This window comes from Amborella trichopoda, chromosome 11 (assembly GCF_054954075.1).
Source record: "Amborella trichopoda isolate Santa Cruz 75 chromosome 11, AtrichopodaSantaCruz75HAP2 v2.0, whole genome shotgun sequence".
In the NCBI taxonomy this organism is placed as follows: Eukaryota; Viridiplantae; Streptophyta; class Magnoliopsida; order Amborellales; family Amborellaceae; genus Amborella; species Amborella trichopoda.
In genome coordinates this window covers 3082249-3103356 of record NC_142346.1, presented here as the reverse complement: position 1 = coordinate 3103356, position 21108 = coordinate 3082249, and the positions used below count along the sequence as shown (strand labels likewise).

At 33.6% G+C, this 21108-nt stretch overlaps 1 protein-coding gene and 1 long non-coding RNA gene across 3 annotated transcripts; both read right to left on the bottom strand.

Moving 5' to 3' along the window:
• Nucleotides 1-4061: 4061 nt before the first annotated feature.
• On the bottom strand, nt 4062-7032 carry LOC18441315 (zinc finger A20 and AN1 domain-containing stress-associated protein 4). The gene is made up of 2 exons (XM_006851433.4): nt 6891-7032; nt 4062-5010 (listed from the first exon to the last, which is right to left on the bottom strand). Exon 2 carries the CDS (start codon nt 4929-4931, stop codon nt 4380-4382), a length of 552 nt encoding a protein of 183 aa, XP_006851496.1. The 5' UTR covers nt 4932-5010; nt 6891-7032; the 3' UTR covers nt 4062-4379.
• Nucleotides 7033-18992: 11960 nt separating this feature from the next.
• LOC148779672 (uncharacterized) lies at nt 18993-21036 on the bottom strand. Of its 2 annotated transcripts, XR_016044516.1 has the most exons (5): nt 20917-21036; nt 20770-20824; nt 20601-20634; nt 19837-20315; nt 18993-19739 (listed from the first exon to the last, which is right to left on the bottom strand). It is a non-coding gene; the product is annotated as an uncharacterized LOC148779672 (long non-coding RNA). The 2 variants fall into 2 exon arrangements; XR_016044515.1 differs by having other exon boundaries at nt 19837-20634.
• Between the last annotated feature and the right edge of the window lie 72 nt (nt 21037-21108).

Genomic DNA, 21108 nt, shown 5'->3' with positions numbered 1-21108 from the left:
AACGTTAGTGAGAATAGAGGCCATGATTTTTAACTGAGGCTTAGGTGGTACTACCACCACATCCCCATCCCCATCCCCATTCTCGAAATGACCTATAACTGGGGCTTATAGTTTTTTTCTTTTACATGGATATAATGCCCTAGAAGAGATGGTATTCACATTGGGATTAGCTCTCAATTGACAAACACTAAAGAAATAGATCATCAACCAAAAACAACTATGGAATTGATGGTAATAACTTTAAGAATTGTGTTGTCAAAAAAAATAACATTAAGATTGTAATACTTGGTAGACTTATAAGTTTTTCCTTTGACCCTAAGTGGGAGCTTCCGGGAAATTAGCAATTCAATGAATCAGACTTCATCTAGTTATTAATAGTGTATGGTATTATTTCATTTTTTTTAAAAAAAAAAACCATATGATAAAAGTTAACCAAATATATATGCACAACACGCCTTATGGAGTCTTAGATATTAATTTTATCTGGTAAAATTACCAAATATGTTTATGTCAAAGATCTATAAAAATAAAAATGTATATAAAGAGACCATTTACTTTTAGTATTTTGTTCGGTAAAATTTGGTCTAGTTTGGAAGCTTTGATATGTATTTTGTTCAATAAATCATGATCAAATATATGCAATTCTATACCACACAAGCTCATCGATGTTGTATAGTTTGTGACTAGCTTAGGGTACGTGCATGGCCTGATGTAGTTCAGATGATTTCAAGATATCCAATTTTAATAAAAGGTGATATGTTTCAACCTCTTATTCAATTATTAAGTCGGAATATTCTTTTTTTTATTGGAGAATTTTTTTTATTTTTTTTAAGTTTCGCTGAAATTGGTTAGTTTCTAATCAGTTTATTAGCATTTTAATTTATTTATGTAATTCAGTATAGGGAGAGCTTTCTATGTTCCCCCTTCTATCCTCCTACCATCCAGCGGTCTATTTTTTAATCAAGAGAGCCACTCACTGTTTGATTTTAGATCCGATGTCTCAAAGCATTTTATTTTTAGCTTTTTAATATCAATTTTCTGAATGTGAAATTTAGTATGTGCCATCTTCTCATCGGGGCGCATCTATTAAAAATATTAACAATAATTTTCCAATAAAAAATAATGATTAAAATAACCCTTAAAATTTATAAGGGTATTTTGGCCATTTTATTTTATCAAAAATATTTTTTTTTATATAGTTTTCGTTAGTGCAAGTTTAATAAAGGAATGGACGTCCAAAACTTGGTGTCAAAATAGTTTATAGAAAAAAATTAAAATTGGGTGTCAAAATACTTTATAGAAAAAAAATTAAAAATAAAATAGTGTAGAAAGGTGACATTGTGATTGGGTTAATCTTAGTCCTCCAATAAAAAATGGACAGTTGGATAAAAGGGGAGGATAGAACTTCAGTATAACATTGATATTCATTCTCTTGAGACTGTTCAAAAAGAAAAAGATATTCATTCTCTTGAGATAATATTTTGCTGTTTTGACAATTGATTGGAATTCCCGTTTTTGCAAGTAGTCCTATTTTTAGCTTTTATTTTGCTAGGAGTTTTAGAGAGAGATTTTAAGTAACCTACATAGATTTTGCTAGGAGTTGTAGGGATAATTTTTTCTCAAGATCATAAATATGTTGTTTTCAGATTAAAAGCAATTAAAAGCATATATCATTTTTTAAATTATAAATGATAAAATTGATAATTTCTAACATATATCAAAATTAATAGTGAATACAGTTAAGGCTCTAAACAATCAAAGTAAGGCACGCCTTTAAATAATGCCGAAACATATTCTTTCAGTATTAGAAATCAGTGACAGCTTAAAAATGTATTTATATTTTTAATTATAAAATTAAAAAAATAGTGTAGATCAAGCAGATTTATGAACACGTAAAAACTTTGAAAATTGACAGTCTAGATAACATATTACATGATCTATTATTTTCAAGACTTAAATTCATTTTTTTTTTCTCATGTCCATACATTTTTAGATTGCTTAGAGCTTCGCCCTTATATAAACTCTTTCTAAATTAAAATGTTAAATTCATTATCCTACAGTAGTTTTAACGATGGTTAATAATGAAAAACTCTAAAATTTGATAAAGGTTAATAATGAATTCATCGAAGACGGTTAGTTGTTTACTAGTTTAGGAGCTCCGTTTTAACCCAGAGAGGGAGACAGAATTTTAAGGAAAAAAAGAGGGAAAGAGAGAGAGAGAGAGAGAGTAGAAGATGTTATTTTAGAATCATGATAAATAGCCTGAGCTAGTTTCTAGAAGAGGCCTTTAGGTGATGATTATTGCGTTAAAAAAATCAGTATCTTTTCCTCCAACCATTTTCTATATTGACTTTATTCTTTTCCTTGTGGTAAGTATAATCGTATTCACACACGCAATTCTCAGAAACAATATAAAAATTGCCCAACCACAACGTTACCAAGAAAGAAAGGTCAATTATTTGAAGGCCTGAGCAATTTTATATTTGAGAAGCATGCGAAAAATGAGGCACAGTCTTAACTTTTCTTCTCTCTCCTCATCAACTATCATCCATGTCTTTGTCCTCACTCTACAAATAAGGAAGACAACTCATAATTCACATAAACAATCCTGTTTTAAAAGTTTCACAATGATAGAGATAAGGAATAAACTACACGGTATTAGGAAAAAGTTCCTAGATTTTTTAATTATGGGATAGAGGGAGACGTGGGGTAAAGGACACGTATGTATGGATAGAGAAACGTGGGGTGAAGGGAAGGCCATGTAAGCTCTCACATTTGCCCTAATTTGTTTTTTACATGTGAGATATATGGGGGAGAGGAAACCGAGGAAAGGTATATATGAGAATCTCCTTAAAGCTGAAAACAGGGGTTCGGTATTTCTTCCCCTCAAACTAATCGAAGACGGCCCATTTTATATGATTTTCTCTCTCATGAAGATGTGGAAAACCAGTGTCTTGATGTTTCATGGAATTATTTTGTTTCTCCACAATAAGAATAAGATGCAGGAAGTTAAACATGAAATGGACTCCTACTTTGGGTTGCCTAACACCAACTATGAATGCCCCTTCAAGCAAAGACAGTCCCCCTCTCTAGCAATATAATATAATATAATATTGGCTCTCTTTCTCCCTCTCTCAATCACTTGTTCCTTTACTAGCAATATAATATTGCCTCTCTCCAGAATTCACTATGAAATGCATCATTGTTCTACTGATTTCACGACATAACCTCCCATCCTCTTCCCACACTTGCTCAAACATGACCCTTACTCTTATAGTTAAACGTATCAAGAATGGTTTTTGTAACTTTAAACAATCTCCAAATTTTATTGTTAAACATGTAATTTTTACTGTAAAAAATGCTTAGAATGACCTAACAACCAATTTTCATATGTAATTATAAACTTTTAAACTCGAAAAAAGTTCATCTATAAAAACATGAAAATCTTAAAAATAGGCCATGTAAGATGCACTATTTCTTACTCAAAAACTGTTTTTTTTTTTTTTCATATTCGTAAACCTCTATTGAGATGTTTCAAGACAGCCTTTTGGTATGGTTTTTTTATATGAACCTTAATTCTACATTGTATATAAAATTTTTCCGAAAAGGGTGTGGTTTGCTGTATAAGGTTACAACTTTTTTCCAACAATTAAAAAAAAAAAAAAAAAAGACATACGCAACTTATGTATGGCGTAAAAACAGTGCAGGTCGAGGGCAAGGCAAAATAGTTCATTTTCACCATTAGGCTCTCTAGAGGAAAAGAAGTATTTGACCGTTCGCCAATAAATAAATTTTGGAGAGGAAGGAATGCCTCCTCCCATTTCACTCATTCTCTCTCTCTCTCTCTCTCTCTCTCTCTACCTGGAACAACGACATAAGCCACAACGCCTTCCACTACCACATCCATCCATCCCTCATAAAGGCACGGCACGATTACCATTTGTAGGAACACGTCTCTTCCTCTCTCCACACCCTTCCATAATTCATAGCCTACCAACTCAACCGACCTTTCGTGCTAAATTTAAATCATAATTGATGATAAAAAACACAACAGACGCAGAGAAGAAAAAACTCGAACCTGTTTCACTATCATCCATCAAAACCACATGAAAATATACCAGTTCTTTACAACCCACTTCCACTACAACCATCTCAACCCATATTTCCATTAAAAATAAAATCAAGTAAAAAGAGGGAACTCATGTAAATTCCAATGGTGGTTCTTCCTATATATTGGAGGAAAAACAAAATACATAAATAAAAGACAGAACCACCCCCCCCCCCCCCCCCCACCCCCCCAATCATAGCACCCCAAATAGCAGTTCATTTGATCTCCTAGAATCTCCTACCCCCAGATTAACTTCTCCATCTTGTCTGCTTCATATTTTGTCGAGCTTTTCGGCCTTCACCACGGGGTTTGCCCTGGCGATCGCCTCCCTCCCGGCAGCTTTGAAATCAAAGCTACAGGCATGCTGCTCTGGGTACCTGTGTGCCGAGCAAAATGTCATCCCGCACCTGCACTTGAACCCTGTCAATCCCACCCTCCTCCGGCAGCAAGAGCATCTGTTGGGCGCAGTAGTCTGCGGTCCGCTCTGAAGAGAAGAAGACGATGACAAAACTGAGGCATTAGAATCGGCAGAAGAGTTGGATGAAACAGTAGCTGGCTTCTGGCGATTGTCGAGAAGCTCAGGCACTGATGCAGAGACAATGGAAGAGGAGACAGAGGGATCATTATTTGGGTTCAGCGATTTCTCGACTGCTGCTTTGGCAGAGTTGGCCTGGTCTTCCTTGAGGCAGAAGTCACGGTAGCACTTGGAGCAGAGGTTCAGGGTGGCAGGGCTGCCAAAGAAGCCACAGTTGTTGGCACAGAGGCGGTGGCCTTCTGGGGCTTGGCATCCCTCTGTGCCCCGGTTCCAGCTCTCTTCTGCCATTGTAATTCTTCTAGAGCGCGAGTTGGTTATTGGGCTTAGACTTAATTTAGGCCCGCTATCTTTGGATGTTCTTTCAATCCTGGACATCAAAGAAACATAGGATCAGAAGCATGACAATATCACATGGCAAAGAACCACATTATTACAGACTATTGATAGCTTTTACATAGAAAGTGGCATAAAGTAGTCGTCCAAACTTTGCTCTTCTCTTTTAGCTTTATTTACAGCAAGAAAGGACATAAGCGCATCAATAAAGTTTATGCAGCTTATAAAGAAAAACTGTTCATATAATCGAATGCGGGTACCCAATTACAAGGGAAAAATACTTAGAAGCATCACGACTCGTTTAAAGACGACAAAATTAGGGGAAAAAATGCATGATTGGGAACAAATCTGCCTTTAAGAGGTTTGAGAAGATTAGCAAAAACAATTCAAGAGCAAACCAATAAACCAATCAGAACAATTTAGCAAAGTGACTCGGCCAACAGCCCCCAAAAAAAAAAGCAAAAAGAAAATTGAAATAAAAATCAATATTGTTAAAAATAAGAAAGAACATAAAATAGGTGCTCAAGACCATTAGAGGTCTAAAAAGAAAACAGTTAAAATAAGAATGAAGGTAAAAGTGGTACTAGAAACCATCAGAGGTCTAAAAAGATGAAAAACCTCTACAAAATATTTTGATTTAGACAATGAATATTTCCAAAAAAAATTTGCAAAAAAAAAAAAAAAAGGGGAAAAATATGAAAGTTCCCAAAACACCTGTATCAATATAGCCAGAAAACTAACGCATATAGTGGTGTTTACCAATTTTTCTATTTTTCACATTTTTCCCCTCCTCAATAAATCTCACCCATAGGGCAAGGGCAAATCTGAGAACCTAACCCCAGGTCCAGACTCAGCAGTTCACCATTCGCTTATCACAGCAATTCCGCAAGAAAACATAAGACACCAAAACGCTTTAATGAAAGTCTGAGAACAAGAAACAGGTAACAAAAACTTCAAAACTAAAAGAAAATTTACATCTCAGAGAAATCCATGTAATACACCCAACGGCTTAAAATTCTAACAAACATGTAAAGTGTTCTATAAATTTCTAAACCACGATAAGAGAGAGAGATTCATGATACATTATCAAAGACAAAAGGCTTCATCAAATCTCATCAAACATACACAGATGAAACGAGAAGAACACCAATTGAATAAGATCTTAGAAAAACCACAAAAAGAACCGATCCCCCTTTTTAAAAGAACAAGAAACACAAGAGACATCGTATATATTCAAGAATAAATCCAACGCTCTTACAAACAACACAACAAGAAATAAACCCCTAAAACGGTTTTAGATAAAAAAGGAAAAACTACAATTTCGAATATACGAGCAGATAGTAAAAAGAAACCCCCCAAAAAAGAAAACATCGGACCATGTAATGTAGAGTTCGTTAATAAGAAGCCCAGAGATGAAAGAACCAAAATTATGAAGAATTAACAGTTTAGCATATGCAAAGGCAACCATAAATACAAAAAAAGGCATCAAGATAACAAAAGCACCTTTTAAAAGGATGATCTGCCATCAAGAATACAAAAGAATACGATCAAGGACAAATTAAGGCCAAACAGGCATAAAAAACAAGATATACAATCAATAACACAAAAAAGAAACAATAAAAAATGAAACACAACCATCAATACACAAAGATTGAGAAAAGAAAAAGACACGATACAAGATCTAGCATTATGCAGACGAAAGAAATACAAAAAAAGAGATAGTGATAGTGAAGGAAAGGGAACACAGCAAGAACGATATAGGGTTTTCAATAAAGGAAAACCAGTAAAAAATAAGAAAAAAGTTAAGAGATTACACCATCGATCTACCATCATAAACAAGAAACAGAACACAAAAAAAGAGGGAACAAAAAGAAAAGGTGAGATAAAGAGGTTTAGAGAGAGAGAGAAACGCACCTGATACGATATATCAGAAGCTTGAAGAGAGCTCTAATGGCGACAGAAACAGGATTGGGGCACAGAGAGAGGGAGAGAGGAAAGAAGAGAGAGAGAGAGCGCTTCGTGAGAAAAAAAAAGAAGAGGGCTCCGAGCCGGTGGCTTTATGGACGAGAATGAAAGAACAGGCTGGCTTATAAATTGGGAGTAACAAAGCCTTGTTCTTTAAGGAATAAGGAATACCGGAAACCAGAAACTGGAAAGCTCGAAACTGGGAATCAAGAAACGACTAGCGGTTTTGGTGAAGATTCCAGATGCCTACGCGGCGCTGTCCAATGAGGCAATAACGATTCTCGGCTAATGTCAATCGTTGGACAATTACCAAAATGGCCCTGTTCGTCAATAACGATTCTCGCCGAACGTCAATCGTTGGACAATTACCAAAATCGCTCTGTCCGCGTTTTTGGTAACCTTTTTTCTTTCGTTTTTTTAAGCATTTGCAGCTCCCGCGGCACGATACTGTTATTTGATCCCCCGGGTAGAAGAGAAGCTAATATATTTTCAAATCTCACACTTGAAGAAACAAAAACAAAAAAAATTTCAGTGTCTTTGGAATGATAGGTACCGTTAATTTTTGGTGGTCAAGATCAAAAACATCAGCTTTCACGTCTTTTCTTTTTTTTTAAATAATGATCCTGTGATTGATCCTAAATTTTCAAATAAAAATAAAGTAAAATTGTTAGCTCTTTTGCCTGATAGAGTAAATATATACTATAATCCACCGGAAGTACGCTATATTTAAAGTTTATATCGGAGACCAGCACGGCCATTTGCCCCCATTTCTTTCGAAATACCAAAATAGCCTGTATCAAATGCCAAAATACAACGATTTTATAAAGTTGTTTTTGGATTTTTTTTATGGAATGACGAAAACAGCCTCGAGGGTATATTTGGTTCTCGTGAAAATACTTCTCATGAAGTAATTCTCTCGTGGAAAAATCGAACCAGAATCGTTGATCATAAATGGGCTCAAAAGCGCTTTAATCAGTCTAACTGGCAAATCAACCGGTTCAATCGTTCTTAGTTGGCAAATCAACCGGTTCAATCGTTCTAACCATGCTAGTTATGGGCGGTTAAACACATCCAAATAAAGTTGAAAATTAATGAAAAAAAATAGATTTTAAATAATTGATTTGTGTCAAAAGTATTTTTAAGATTTAAAAAATATATAAAAATAAATATTAATTGTCAAAACAATTTTCAATCTTTGTCATAATGATGAAAAACATCCAAAAATACCTTACAAATAAAATATCTTATTTTTTAAAATTTTAAAAATACTCAGACCGGTCACGAAAATCGGCCGAAACCAAGTTCCGATCTAACCAAATGGTTACCGGTTAAACCGCCTAATTTTTCCTTGAATGATTCTCCATTATATGATTGGGTGAGAAAGTTTTTTCATACTAATAAGTGCCCATATATTTCTCACACCAATTGACAAACAATTGGTATGAAAATACTCTGACATCTAATCATATGAAGAGTTTTTTCACGTGAAAATACTTTTTAAAAGATATTTTTATACGTACCAAACATGTCATAAATAAATAAATTTTTTCATATTAATTATTCCTAACGCTTTTTTTTCGCTTGAGAAATAGTTGGTGTGAAAAACGCCCACTATTGATCAAAGTAGGGACTTTCTTTTGATTGGTAATACTTTATGAAAGTATTTCTACGCGCATCAAACATATAAAATTTTAAAGTTGGGAGGAACTCGAAAATAAATAAAAACGAACAAACCTTTCAAATTTTCCAAACGTATATTTTCAAATACCGAAAATGCCCTTGACCTTTGGGGCTTTTGTTTTTTACGTGGTGGGCCAAGGCGATTAATGATGCAGTAGTTGGTCTGGTGGACTTTGCTCCAATCCATGACTTTGAAACTTTTCTCTCAAAATTTGATGTTTTAATTTTTAACAATGAAAGATGACAAAATTACCCTAACGCCCTTAGAATTAGAATTATTTTCCCTGGAAAAAGGTTATATATAACCTACCCTGCCCCCAACTGGATATGGCTTATGCTGAGTATGCCTATTCTTTTTTTATTTCTCTTTTTTTTTGGGGTATCGCTGGATATGCTAATCTTTTTGAGTCATGGATATGGCTTATGCTGAGTATGCCTATTCTTTTTTTATTTCTCTTTTTTTTTGGGGTATCTCTGGATATGCTAATCTTTTTGAGTCATATATATATATATATATATGGTGTGGTTTGTATAGAGCCTAGGCTCTAAACAATCAAATCGTCTACCTTCAAATAGTATCGAGCAATGTGGTTTTAATATTGAAAATCTTTGTGATAGCCTTAAAATATATTTTCATATTTGTTTATAAAGTTTAAAGCTTCAAAAATAGTGTAAATCGATATATCGATGAAAACTTGAAAATCTTGAAAATTGATGGTCTAAAAATGTGATACAAAATATACTATTTCCATAACTTGAAATCCATATTTTTCTCATGTCCATGCATCTTGATGTCGAGATGATCAATTTGAAGATATTTGAGCATCAAAACAACCTTTTTTAATAAGATTTTTTAGATAGGCTCAAATTTGATTGGTTAGAGCCTCGGCTTTATATAAACTTTTCCCTATATAGAATGAGCTAATTTATTTATTTTCATATAAGGAGGTCGCCATTATTATTGATCATTCAGTTGATTGAGGACGAGTCACTATTTGGGTGCAAGAGTCCAAAATAGATATTTTTTATTGGGGATGGTCTATAAAGAGACCGTTTATTGTTGGACGCGGTTAGCATGGGGGCAAGCCCACATATGTAGAAATGCACGTTTGGCGATAAATATATTTTTTAAATGGATCCTAGTTTTTAGCGAGAATGTAATCATTAACATGGAGATCATGAACGTGAAACAAAAAAAACAAAAAAACACTTGAAAACTAGAAATAATAATTCATTAAAAAACATTGTTAGTTACAATTGTTATTAGATTGACCACCTATTTGCATCCATCTTTAAGATGAATGCTTTATGCCTCTGGACCGCATATTGTAGAAATGTGATCTAGCCCATATGAAATAATTTTTTTTTTATTTTTTGTATATAGAAGTCACAATCATTATTTTCTTTTAAGTTTCAAATTGGGTAGTTGTAAAAGTGTCATTGAATAGACACAAAATTCCAAAAACAATTCTCGGACTTTGTGATTCACCCTAAGCCATCTAATTTGACATCTAATGAGTGAAAATACTCTTGACCTCTATGTACAAAAGTTTATACAAGTGCGAAGCTTTGAGCAATCAACTTAGGGCACCCATCAAAATTTCACTAACAGAGGTTGTTTAGATGCTCAAATATCCGCAAATCGATCATCCCGGCCTCAATATGCATGGACATGAGAAAAAATGGATTTCGAGATTTGGAAATAGTGCATCTTGTAATGCATTTTCGGACCACAAATTTTCAAGATTTTTAAGATTTTATAGATCTGCTCAATATAGTGTTTTTTAAGCTGTAGATTTTATAATTAGAGATTAAAATATATTTTGAGGCTATCAGAAAGATTTCCAGTATTGAAACCACATTTCTTGACATTATTTAAAGGTGCTTTTTACTTTGATTGTTTAGATCCCTGGCTCTATAGAAACCGCACCCAAGGATAAAGGGTCTCTTTGTAGACGGTCCCTTTTGAATGATATGACAATTTACATCTATTAGAATTCACATCCTGTGACTAAAAGTCATTGTGATCTTCTTCTTTTTTGGGTAAGTAAAGTGATTGTGATCTTCTTATATAAAAAATAAGTTGCCTAGAAGTACACATTCACTAAAAAATAATATACACAACCAATGGCGAAATCAGTCTATCATATAAGATTAATGCTAGCCATCTAGGTTACAATGTATGCTTCAATCTAGATCGTTTCTTAGGTGGCGCAGCTCACACATCTCTATCATTTTATTTACTTTTATTGTTTAAGGTAGGCACCTTATATAAACCACACTTCTAACTATGGACCCGATTTCTATGCGATCAAGCCCGCATATGTAGAAATGCGGGCCTCTCAATAAATCCAATTTTTAGATGGATTTTGAGACTTAATTTTAAGGACATGTAATCTCTAACATGAAGATCGTGAATATGAAAAAATAAATAAATGCTAAAAATTAGAAATACTAACTACAATAAGAAAACATTTGGACCGTTAGAACACCTACTTGCATTCATCTTTAAGATGGCTTTGCACTTTCTGGATCACCGCATGAAACAATTTTCCTTTAATTATTCTTACCATTTGCCAAAAAAAAGTTGAATTGCCAAGAATAGTTAGAAATAAAACCGGTAAGGGTACCTTATTTGCTTTTAGCTTTGGTATTAACTTTTTGTCTTTTATTTTTAGCATTTACCGGAAAATTAAGAAGTATATTGTAGATAGAAGGAACAATGCATAGCTTTAATATGGGGCTTTAAAGTTTTTGCGGGGTGAACTTGAAACCATTTGAGTTTGGATTCAGGCTTGTTATTTATTTTAGGTTTTTTCTTTAACATTCTCCTAAAATATCTTGCGATTGAGCTAGGGATTAGCTATTTTTGCTAAGGATAGGGGGCACAAAATTTTGGTTCTTTTGGGTAATGGGAGTTGATTAGGGTAGATTTAGGAAATGGAGTTTCTCCTTGATCCCTAAAGAAGGATGGTGACTATTTTTTATAATAGAATTTGAATAGAAATGTACCCACATGTAAAAACAAAATTTCAATCAAGTTTCTCAATATTTGAATTGACTTGTGGATTTTTAACCCTTTCACTAAATTCAATCATTTATTGCTATAATATAGGGAATTCTCTCTCCATCTAAAAATGTGTTTTGCTATTTGTGAAAAGATTCTAAACTCCCACTAGAGCATATTGTTTATTTACTGCCACAAGCAATCCCAAACATCGAATCCCAAATTTTGGGGATAACCTAAAAAGGCAAAAAATAATAATCAATGGCACACTCTATATGCCTGAAAAGAAAAACCCCCTTCCAGCTTTTGGAGAGCAAGATCTAGTGTTGAAGAACTTACACTTTTTGTTTTATAAATAATCATAAGTCATTCTTAAATGGTCTCAAATTTTCAAATTAAGAAAATCATCCCAAAATTTCTGAAAAATCTATTTTTTCCAAGGGATTAAGTGCACAATATGCTCCCAACTAAACATGGTATACGCACTAAAAAATGGTTTGATAGGGTTGCAACCCTATCAAAATAAGTAAAGACTCACCTCATAACTCATTGTCAAGTGTTGGAGAAATTTTATATCGATCATCTCAACTTGAACATTATGGTTGCAAAAAAAATTAGGATTTCAAGGTTTAAAAATAGTGTATATTTTAACAAAATGTCTAGACCGTCCATTTCACCCTAAAAACAAGTGTTCAAATATCCCCTTGTATGATTTTTTGAGTTTCAAATTTTATTATCAATGTTGGAAATTGATTTTAGAGCCATCACAAAGATTCATATTTTTTAGATTCATATTTTTTAAAGTGCTTTCCAAATGAGGCTTTGAGATGAGGCTTTATTTGGTTTTCATAAAGCCCAAGCCTTATAGAAAATTTATCTTATTATTTTTCACCCAAGAAAAATTATTTTATTTTTACCCCAAAAAAAGTGAAAAAAAAATTATGTTATTATTTTACTCAAAAAAAAGAAAAAAAAAAGAAAGCATGGTATCACTTTATAATATCTGCGAGACTTCACGGCGAAACGAGGAGCCACTGTCAAACATAGAGTTGCCAATACAAGAAGGAAAATATACATTAATGATAATTGTGGTTTACAATGAATTTTTAATGGGTGTGGTTTCCGCAACCTTAAACAATCTATTCAAGCGGCACCTCCAAATTTTATGGTAACATATAATTTTGATGTAGAATATTATTTAGATTTTGAGAATCTAATTATAAAATTTTAAATTTTAAAAATATTAAAATCAAAGAGATCTATAAATATATAAAAATATTAAAAATGGACGGTCTAGATAATGTGATGTGAGATGCACCACTTATGGGGCTCAAAATCCTTTTTTTTTTCATAGTCATACATCTCGATGTCGAGATGATCAATTAAAAGGTCTTTCAATATTAAAACAATATTTACCGATGAATTTTTGAGATGCATCCGTAGTCCTACATTTTAAGATTGCAACCTTATTTAAACTTTGCCCTTTTTTTAATAGCCGGTAACAATTTTTATCTTTGTAAAAAACCCAAAGTTGAAACCTAATTATGAGGCCGCGTTCCGTTCCGTTCCACCAAACATGATAAATTAATAAATAAATATTGACGCCAATCCCTCTGACTCGTTCTCATTTTACGTCTGTTTCAAGTTTGAATCCGGGTTGGCGGCTCTTCTTCGGTCACATCGCCACCAGCCTTGGTGTTTCGATAATTTCTGTTGTTAGGTCAAGATAAAATCCCAATTGGTGTTTTTGAGTACAGAAAATGTCAAAAGTTTATATAAAGTTACAACTTTAAAATGTGCAATTACATATGCATCTCAAAAATCTATTCAAAAGGATGTTTTAATGTTGAAAAACCCTTTAATTAATCATTTCAATATCGAGATATATGAATATTAAAAAAAAGTTTTTATGTTCCAAAAATAGTACATCTTACAACACATTATCTAGACTGTCCATTTTCATGATTTTCGTATATTTATAGATCTACTTGATTTTAGCCATTTTTGAAATTTAAAATTTTCTAATTAGACATGAAAATAGCTTTTAAGATAATCCTAACAAAAATTTACAACAAAATTACATGATATGATAAATTTTGGAGGTGTGCTTTAATTAGATTGTTTAAAGTTGCAACCTTATAGAAACTGCACCCTAAAAATCCTAATTCACTGTCTAATATACTTCTCCCACCATCCAGCCGTCCAATTTAGATCAAGTGAGCCATTGATCATGTGATCTAGATCCGGTCTCAAAGTATTTTATTTTTAATTTTTTTATACAAATCATTTGAATAAGAAATTTGGTACGCCTTATCATCTCAATGGAGCACACCTAAAACAATACAAAAAAAAAATTTTTAATAAAATAAAATAGTTAAAATACCCTTACAACTTTTATGGTATTTTGGTTATTTTATTTTGTGGATAATATTTTATCTATATCTTTTACGGTGCAATTTAAGAGAGGAGTTATGTTATTTTGTCGAGAATATTTTAACTATATCTTCTGCTCGTGCAAGTTGAAGAGAGGAGTAGACGCTCAAAATTTTGGTACCCTTGAGCGTCCATGCAGATCGTATGGCGGATCAAAGGGAAAATATATACCTTACAGTAGGGGAATTATATAAAGCATACCCATTAAATTTTTAAAGTGATAACTAAAAAATAAATGAAAGCTAAAAGGTAAATAGGTTGTCTTGCTAATCGCACGAGATTCTACTTTAAAAAAATATATTATGATTTTCTTTCGTTTTTGCATGTATCCCTTACTATATAAAATTTTATGTACTTCTTATCCAACGGTTCATCTTGAATGGAAGGCTAAGATTGCTTCAATCTCACAATGTCACATCTCTATACTATTTGAAGTAGACAATTAAAAAGTCTATTAAGGATCTCACTTAGGGCATGACTCTTAATATAGCATAATGGTGGACTCTTAATTTTATCATAACATTAAAATTAAAGGCATTACTGAGGTGCGCCCTAATTTTTATCATAACATGTGATTTTATCATAACATATACACTAATTCAATTTTATATTTTTATCTTTTTTTAACTTTTAGTCTAGTCAAAGACACTTACAACTACCGAATTTGAAATGTGATGGACAAGAGCCTCCTTATGCAAAAAATAAATAGTCTCTTTACATACTTTTTCAAAATTTAATATCGATTTGAGTTTTTAATCGTCACCATCATCATCATTATCATTATCAAAGCTTTTTTCAGCATAGTATACATTTAATCATAGGGAAATTTATACTATGGATAAATCGACATATGACAGTTTTTTATTTGATGGTGAGTAGACCACGCATGGTTCAATATTGTAGCGACATATCATAATTTTGTGCTCAAGTCTAGGCGGAGGGGACATTTAAGTTGTATTTCTCAATAATAGTAGCTTACCTGTTTTTTATTAAACTCATTATCATCATCATATATTTTTTTCAATCAATTGAGATCGGCTAGGTCATAAATCTTTATATACTCTCTTATTACTTTTAGCCATATTATTCATTAAAGGTTTATCTCGTGCTTTTTGCAACTTTTTATTTAAATCGATCCGCATATTTTATATGGTGTTGTACCGGATTTAAGCCAAATATTATCCATCAAAAAAATAATAAATAAATGAAAAGACCCATGCGTTAAAGTTGCACCACGAATCAATGGCTAAAGGCAAGTAGCTTTCTAGCGTGTGATTCTTATCAAAGTCATGCTGCTTTTTTATTGCGGTGAGTGATTTTCAAAAGTTTTTTTTGTAAAAAAAAAGTTTTTGTTATAAAAACTATTTTCAAACTTATGTTGACCGGAAGAAGCCACATGTTACCAGCAAAAATGGATCACCTACACGGAATGACGTGGCCTTGAGGATGCACGTCCGATGGTGACATTCTGATTGTGACTCTCGAGCACGTGTCAACAGATAAGGATGATGTTGGTCCCACGTGCTAAAGGGATCATGTTTATATGATGACGTCACAAATCTGTTTCCTTTTACGGGAAATTTGCTAAAGACGCTTATTTGAAATTTTGAAGTATTTAACCTTTTATTTTAGGTTATTTTAATATGGGTGTGGTTTCTATAGGGTTGCAATCTTACACAATCCAATTAAAGCGTACTTTTAAATTTTATCATAATATGAATTTTGTTGTAAAAAAAATCTTAAGATTATTTTAAAATCTATTTTCATATTTAATTAGAAAATTTTAAATTTCAAAAATGGTTAAAATCAAATAAATCTATAAACATATGAAAATCTTGAAAATGGACGGTCTAGATAATGTGTTGCAAGATGCACTATTTTTGAGACTCAAAAAAGTTTTTTTTTCATATTCGTACATCTCGATGTTAAGATGATCAATTAGAAGGTTTTTCAACATTAAAACAACATTTTTGATAGATTTTTGAGGTGCATATGTAATTCTACATTTTAAGGTTATAATCTTATATAAAAATTTTCTTTTTAATATAAAATTTAAAGGGTGCGGAGCTGAGGCTCCAAATAATCAAAATAAAACACACCTTCAAATAGTATCGAGAAATGTGGTTTCAATACTGAAAATCTTTGTGATAGCCTTAAAATATATTTTCATATTTAAATATAAAATTTAGAACTTTAAAAATAGTGTAGATCGAGCATATCTATGAACATTGACGATCCAAATATGTGTTATAAGATGCCCTATTTCCAAAACTTGAAATCCAAATTTTTTTTCATGTCCACGCATCTTGATGTCGAGATGATCAATTTGAAGATATTTGAGCATCAAAACAAGTGAAACTTTTGAAGTGGGAGCCTTGGCTTTATATACACTTTTCCCAAATTTAAAAGCTATTTAAAAATAAAAAAAAATTATTTTATAATGTACAAAGGTAGACCTCGAAATCGGGTAGAAAACAAAGCGGCGAAGTTTTGAAATTTCTAGCCAAGTCTGAGGTCTAAGTGGAACCTCGTCAAGTTGGGATCGGGTCCAGGTCGACCGGGCCACCCCTGGGCTTGAATCCATCTTGCTCAGAAAAGAGAACGGGGGCGGGGGAGAGAGAGTGAGTGGTTGGATCATGCCGACTAAAAAGAGGGACGGGACGGAACAATAAGAGCGAGCAATGATACATAAGAGAGAGAGTGGTTTGGTCATGGCCACTAAAAAGAGGGGCAGTACAATAACAACACAGCGATGGTAATGGCAGCGAATAACTTTCTCATCCCCTCCCAACTGTTTGCAATATACCTAAAAAGCCTCACGAGATATGCGCTTGTGTACTTGGATGCGTTGTGCCCTCTTTCTACTCCAAAAGAGCCCAGGTTACCGTGGAGGCCCGACCCAAAATGGCCTGGCACTGGGCTGCCCTGACCTGACCTGACCAGACCAGGCTCTCCCTTAAGGAGGCCCAGCCAGAGCCCGTAAATGGTCCAGCCCAGGCTGGGTCTTTTATGACTTCAATCTCTTCAAATACATAAGAAAACAGAAAAAGGCATCCAGGTGGGCCGGGCGATGGCCCTAGCCAAGCTTTGCCACGGTTACTGTACTGAGATTTCTGTCAGGCCCGGTCCGGTACTTTTGAAGATTTTAGTGCCGGAATTTCTATCTCAAGCCCCGTAATCAGGTGGTGTTGGGCCTGGCCAGGGCATCCAGACCATTGTCACTTTACCGAAGAACAAGGGAATTTTAACATTTTCGCTAAAAATATGTGCGTAAAACTTTGTATTGATTTAGAAGGGTGTGCTTTGAATAAGGTTGCTACGTTAAACAATCCAATTAAGGCACACCTCTAAATTTTATCATAAATATAATTTTGATATAAAATATTTTTAGGATGGTTTGAGAATTTATTTTCATCTCTAATTATAAAATTTTAAATTCTAAAAATGGTTCAAATCAAGTAGATCTATAAATAAATGAAAATCTTCAAAATGGACGGTCCAGATAATCTGTTGCAAGAAACAGTATTTCATGGACTCGAAATCTTTTTTTCTTTTCATATTCATACACCTAGATGTTGAGATGATCAATTAAAGGGTCTAAATAACTTTTTATGATGGATTTTTGAGGTGCAACTTCAATTCTACATTTTAAAATTTGCAGCCTCATATAAACTTTTTCCTTAATATAAAGGGTGCATCTTCTTTGCATTGCCCTTGGAGCTTTTGCAAGCTAATCGTAACTGTTAGAAGGTGAAACTCGGATTGGGTGCCCGGCCCAGGCCTGAGCTGAGTATTTGGCCTGGGTTCGAGTAACGTGGCACGAGTTAAAATAAAAAAGGAAAATATATTTAAAGTAAAATTAAACAAAACACATCTAAATCAGGTTAAAAAAAGTAGTGAAAAATAGATCTTAAAAAGTCAATATGCGATTGGAGGATATTTTAAAAATATAAAAATAAGTACTCATGACCAAAACATTTTCCAATAATTTCTAAAATGATAGAAAATATAAAAAACATATTTCTAATAAATTTCTTGTATTATGTTAAAAAAATTATAATTTTTTTGAATCTATTTTTAAGACTCCCGAGTTGGACATCCAACTTAGGGATACTCGGGCTTGCAAGGGTGGCGAGCCTGAGTTACTTAGGCGAGTCCCACCTGGCTCGCCCAAGTAATCAAACATTGTTCAAAATTGGTTACGGCTAGGGCTGCCAACGGGAAGGGCCCGGGCCCGATATTGTACAAGGCCGGGCCAATAAAGCCCGCCCAGTCCTGGCCCGTGACGCCCGGAAAATCTACATAGTGACCCGGCCCACCCGTTAGGCCCGATAAAAGTAGAAATTGGGCTGGGCCTAATGAGCCAGGTCTACTGGGCTAGGCCCCTTTTTTTTTTCTCTTTTTTTTTTTTCATAAAATTGCTAATTATTAACTATAAATTTAAAACCCCTAATTTCCTCCGTCTTTCTCTCTCACACTCTCTCTCTCTAGAATATTGTTCAAAACAATGATAAAATTGAAGTTTGACCAATCGAAGATTTGAAGTAAAAAATGAATTGCTAATTAATTTTTTGAAAATTGAAAACCTCTTTAAATAAAAAAAGTAGAACTATATATTCAAAATACCCACAAAACTCAGTGAAATTATCCATAAATAATTGTCTAGATAGATCAAATGACACCATCAAACACACCAAAGCACATCAGACATAGATGTATCCCAAATGTTTACATAAAACCTCCTTGCACATCAAAAAAGGTAAATAAACAACAAAATAAAAGAGAAAGAGGGAGAGAGAGAGAGAATTTTAAGCATCCAAAATCTCTCTGCCCAAACTTTTTCACACGCCATAGTTGATGTAAAAATCCAAACGTCCTCCAATGCATATAACCATAAAATATTTTCTTTCTACAAATCTTTCCTTAATCTCTTTCTTCTCAGTCAATAAAGTTTCTTAGCTTATTATTGCTTCAAAATTACATCCAAGCAGTACCACCTAAACCATTCAACAGTTTCATCAAACCAACCCCAACCATATGAGGGGCAGCCCATTCCAAACAACAGGCTATGACAATGAATACAACCAGTACAACAGAAGACAGCCATTGGCATCATGAACTTTACCAGAAAAAAAGAAGAAATCAAGGACATTTTGGTATCATAAACTTTACAAATGCCCTGATATTAATATCACCTCACTCTCATCACTAAGAAGTTTCACAATTATAACCCCGAGTGCATAGACATCAGCATTAAGAGATGTAAACATAATGTCAACATGTTTAATAGTTTTGCTAGTCCAAAATCACCTGGACATGACATGATTTTTGTAAACTTCCATTAAGAAAAAAGAAATTGCAGGGGGAAGTAGCCTTCACTGTTTTATATATATGTGTGTGTGTGATTTTTTTTGTTAAGAAGCATTTGTTTTCACTTTTACTGGAGTCTAAAAGATATAACTGCATTGACCCCTAATCATAATAAGTAAATGCATTTATCATTTAAATATAGAAAACTCCATTAGAAACAGCAACATACGTTCTCATACTGGCTATCACCATGCTGAGCCCTGGCCATCGTACCACTCTCTTGGATAGTGAAATTTTGAACCCATTTGAAATTTATCCACTGTAGCAAACCATTCTTTGGCCCTGCGCTCAATTATTCCCTAAAAGGCCTAATTTCCACCATGTCGAGATAAAACAAGAAACAATGTTAGTATGTGATGTTGCTTCAATGGAAAACCATATTATTAACCAGAATTCAAAATGTACCTAAATTTCACTCGTTTGAATATTTTGGTGCCATCCTCTGATAGTATGAAAGTAATGTATACACCAGGTTCGACCTGCTCAGTTTTTTGAGTTGAATCCTTAACCTTGCTCCCTTGAGCCTCATTCTCTTTGTCCTCTGAATCAGCGGGTGTAGCAGTACTAGGAATCTCACCTTCACTACCATTTGGTGGGATTGGATAAGTATCATTGGTTACAATTTCACTTGATTCATCCATCTTTTGATCTTGATTCTCATTTCTCTCTTCATTATTCTCAATTGGGTTATCAAGTAAAAATTTGCGTCAACTGCCATAGGGGAAGAAGAATCTACAGAAGGTCTTCCTTCAGAGGATTCTCCATGACTAGCATCAGGAGTTGTAGGTGCGTGATTTCCACTTATTATGTCTCCATTTGGTACGTCGATCAAAGTACATAAGTTGCTGGTGTCATATAAGCAATTTCTCTGCCAAATCTTTCAACTAAAACAGAAATTTTCCAGAAGAGACGTACAACAGTGAGAAACAGTTGCAAAGATTTCCATCACTTAATATGCATCTCTGTGCGAAATCACTAGGCTACAAAGAAATCCAGAAAATGCATAAAAATCCTAAACCAGCCTCATGATTTGGACCAATAGCAAACAAACCTACAATGTTACTTTTCATGCTATAAATATGACGATATAAATTGTCAAAAGTCCACCATTTCAAGGCGGGTAACCTCCTAAACGCCTCAAATTGATAGACAAAGGAGACAACGTGAACCTGAATATGCCCTCCACTTGCATAATGCCTCAACCTGGACAATTATACAAATAAAGAAAAAGCAAGAATTATACCAAAAAGAGTCATTGACGTGATTTCAAAAGAACGGGAAGACTAAATAATTACATGAATAAAAAAAAAAAAGTAAGAATTATACCAAAATACTCACACCAAAAACAATAATCCCTTTGTCTCCTGGTCAATACAAGATGAGTTCTCGGTGGCTGCATAAATATCAATCGGTAATTACATAACTAAAATGCATAATAAAGATATAAATAAGACCAGTACTTAAAGATATGGAATATTTATTTACCTTCAGGGCAGTAACCTCGGAGCCAGTCTTGCGTACACATCAAAGCCTCTACAATATCTGGATGTGAGGAACTACGATATTGATCGAGTACTCGGCCACTTGTGCTAAAGCCTGAATCTTAAATGTTTGTAAAAACTAGGAGAAACTAATAAAAACATCAAAAAAATAATTTATAATTTTTTTTTTACCAAA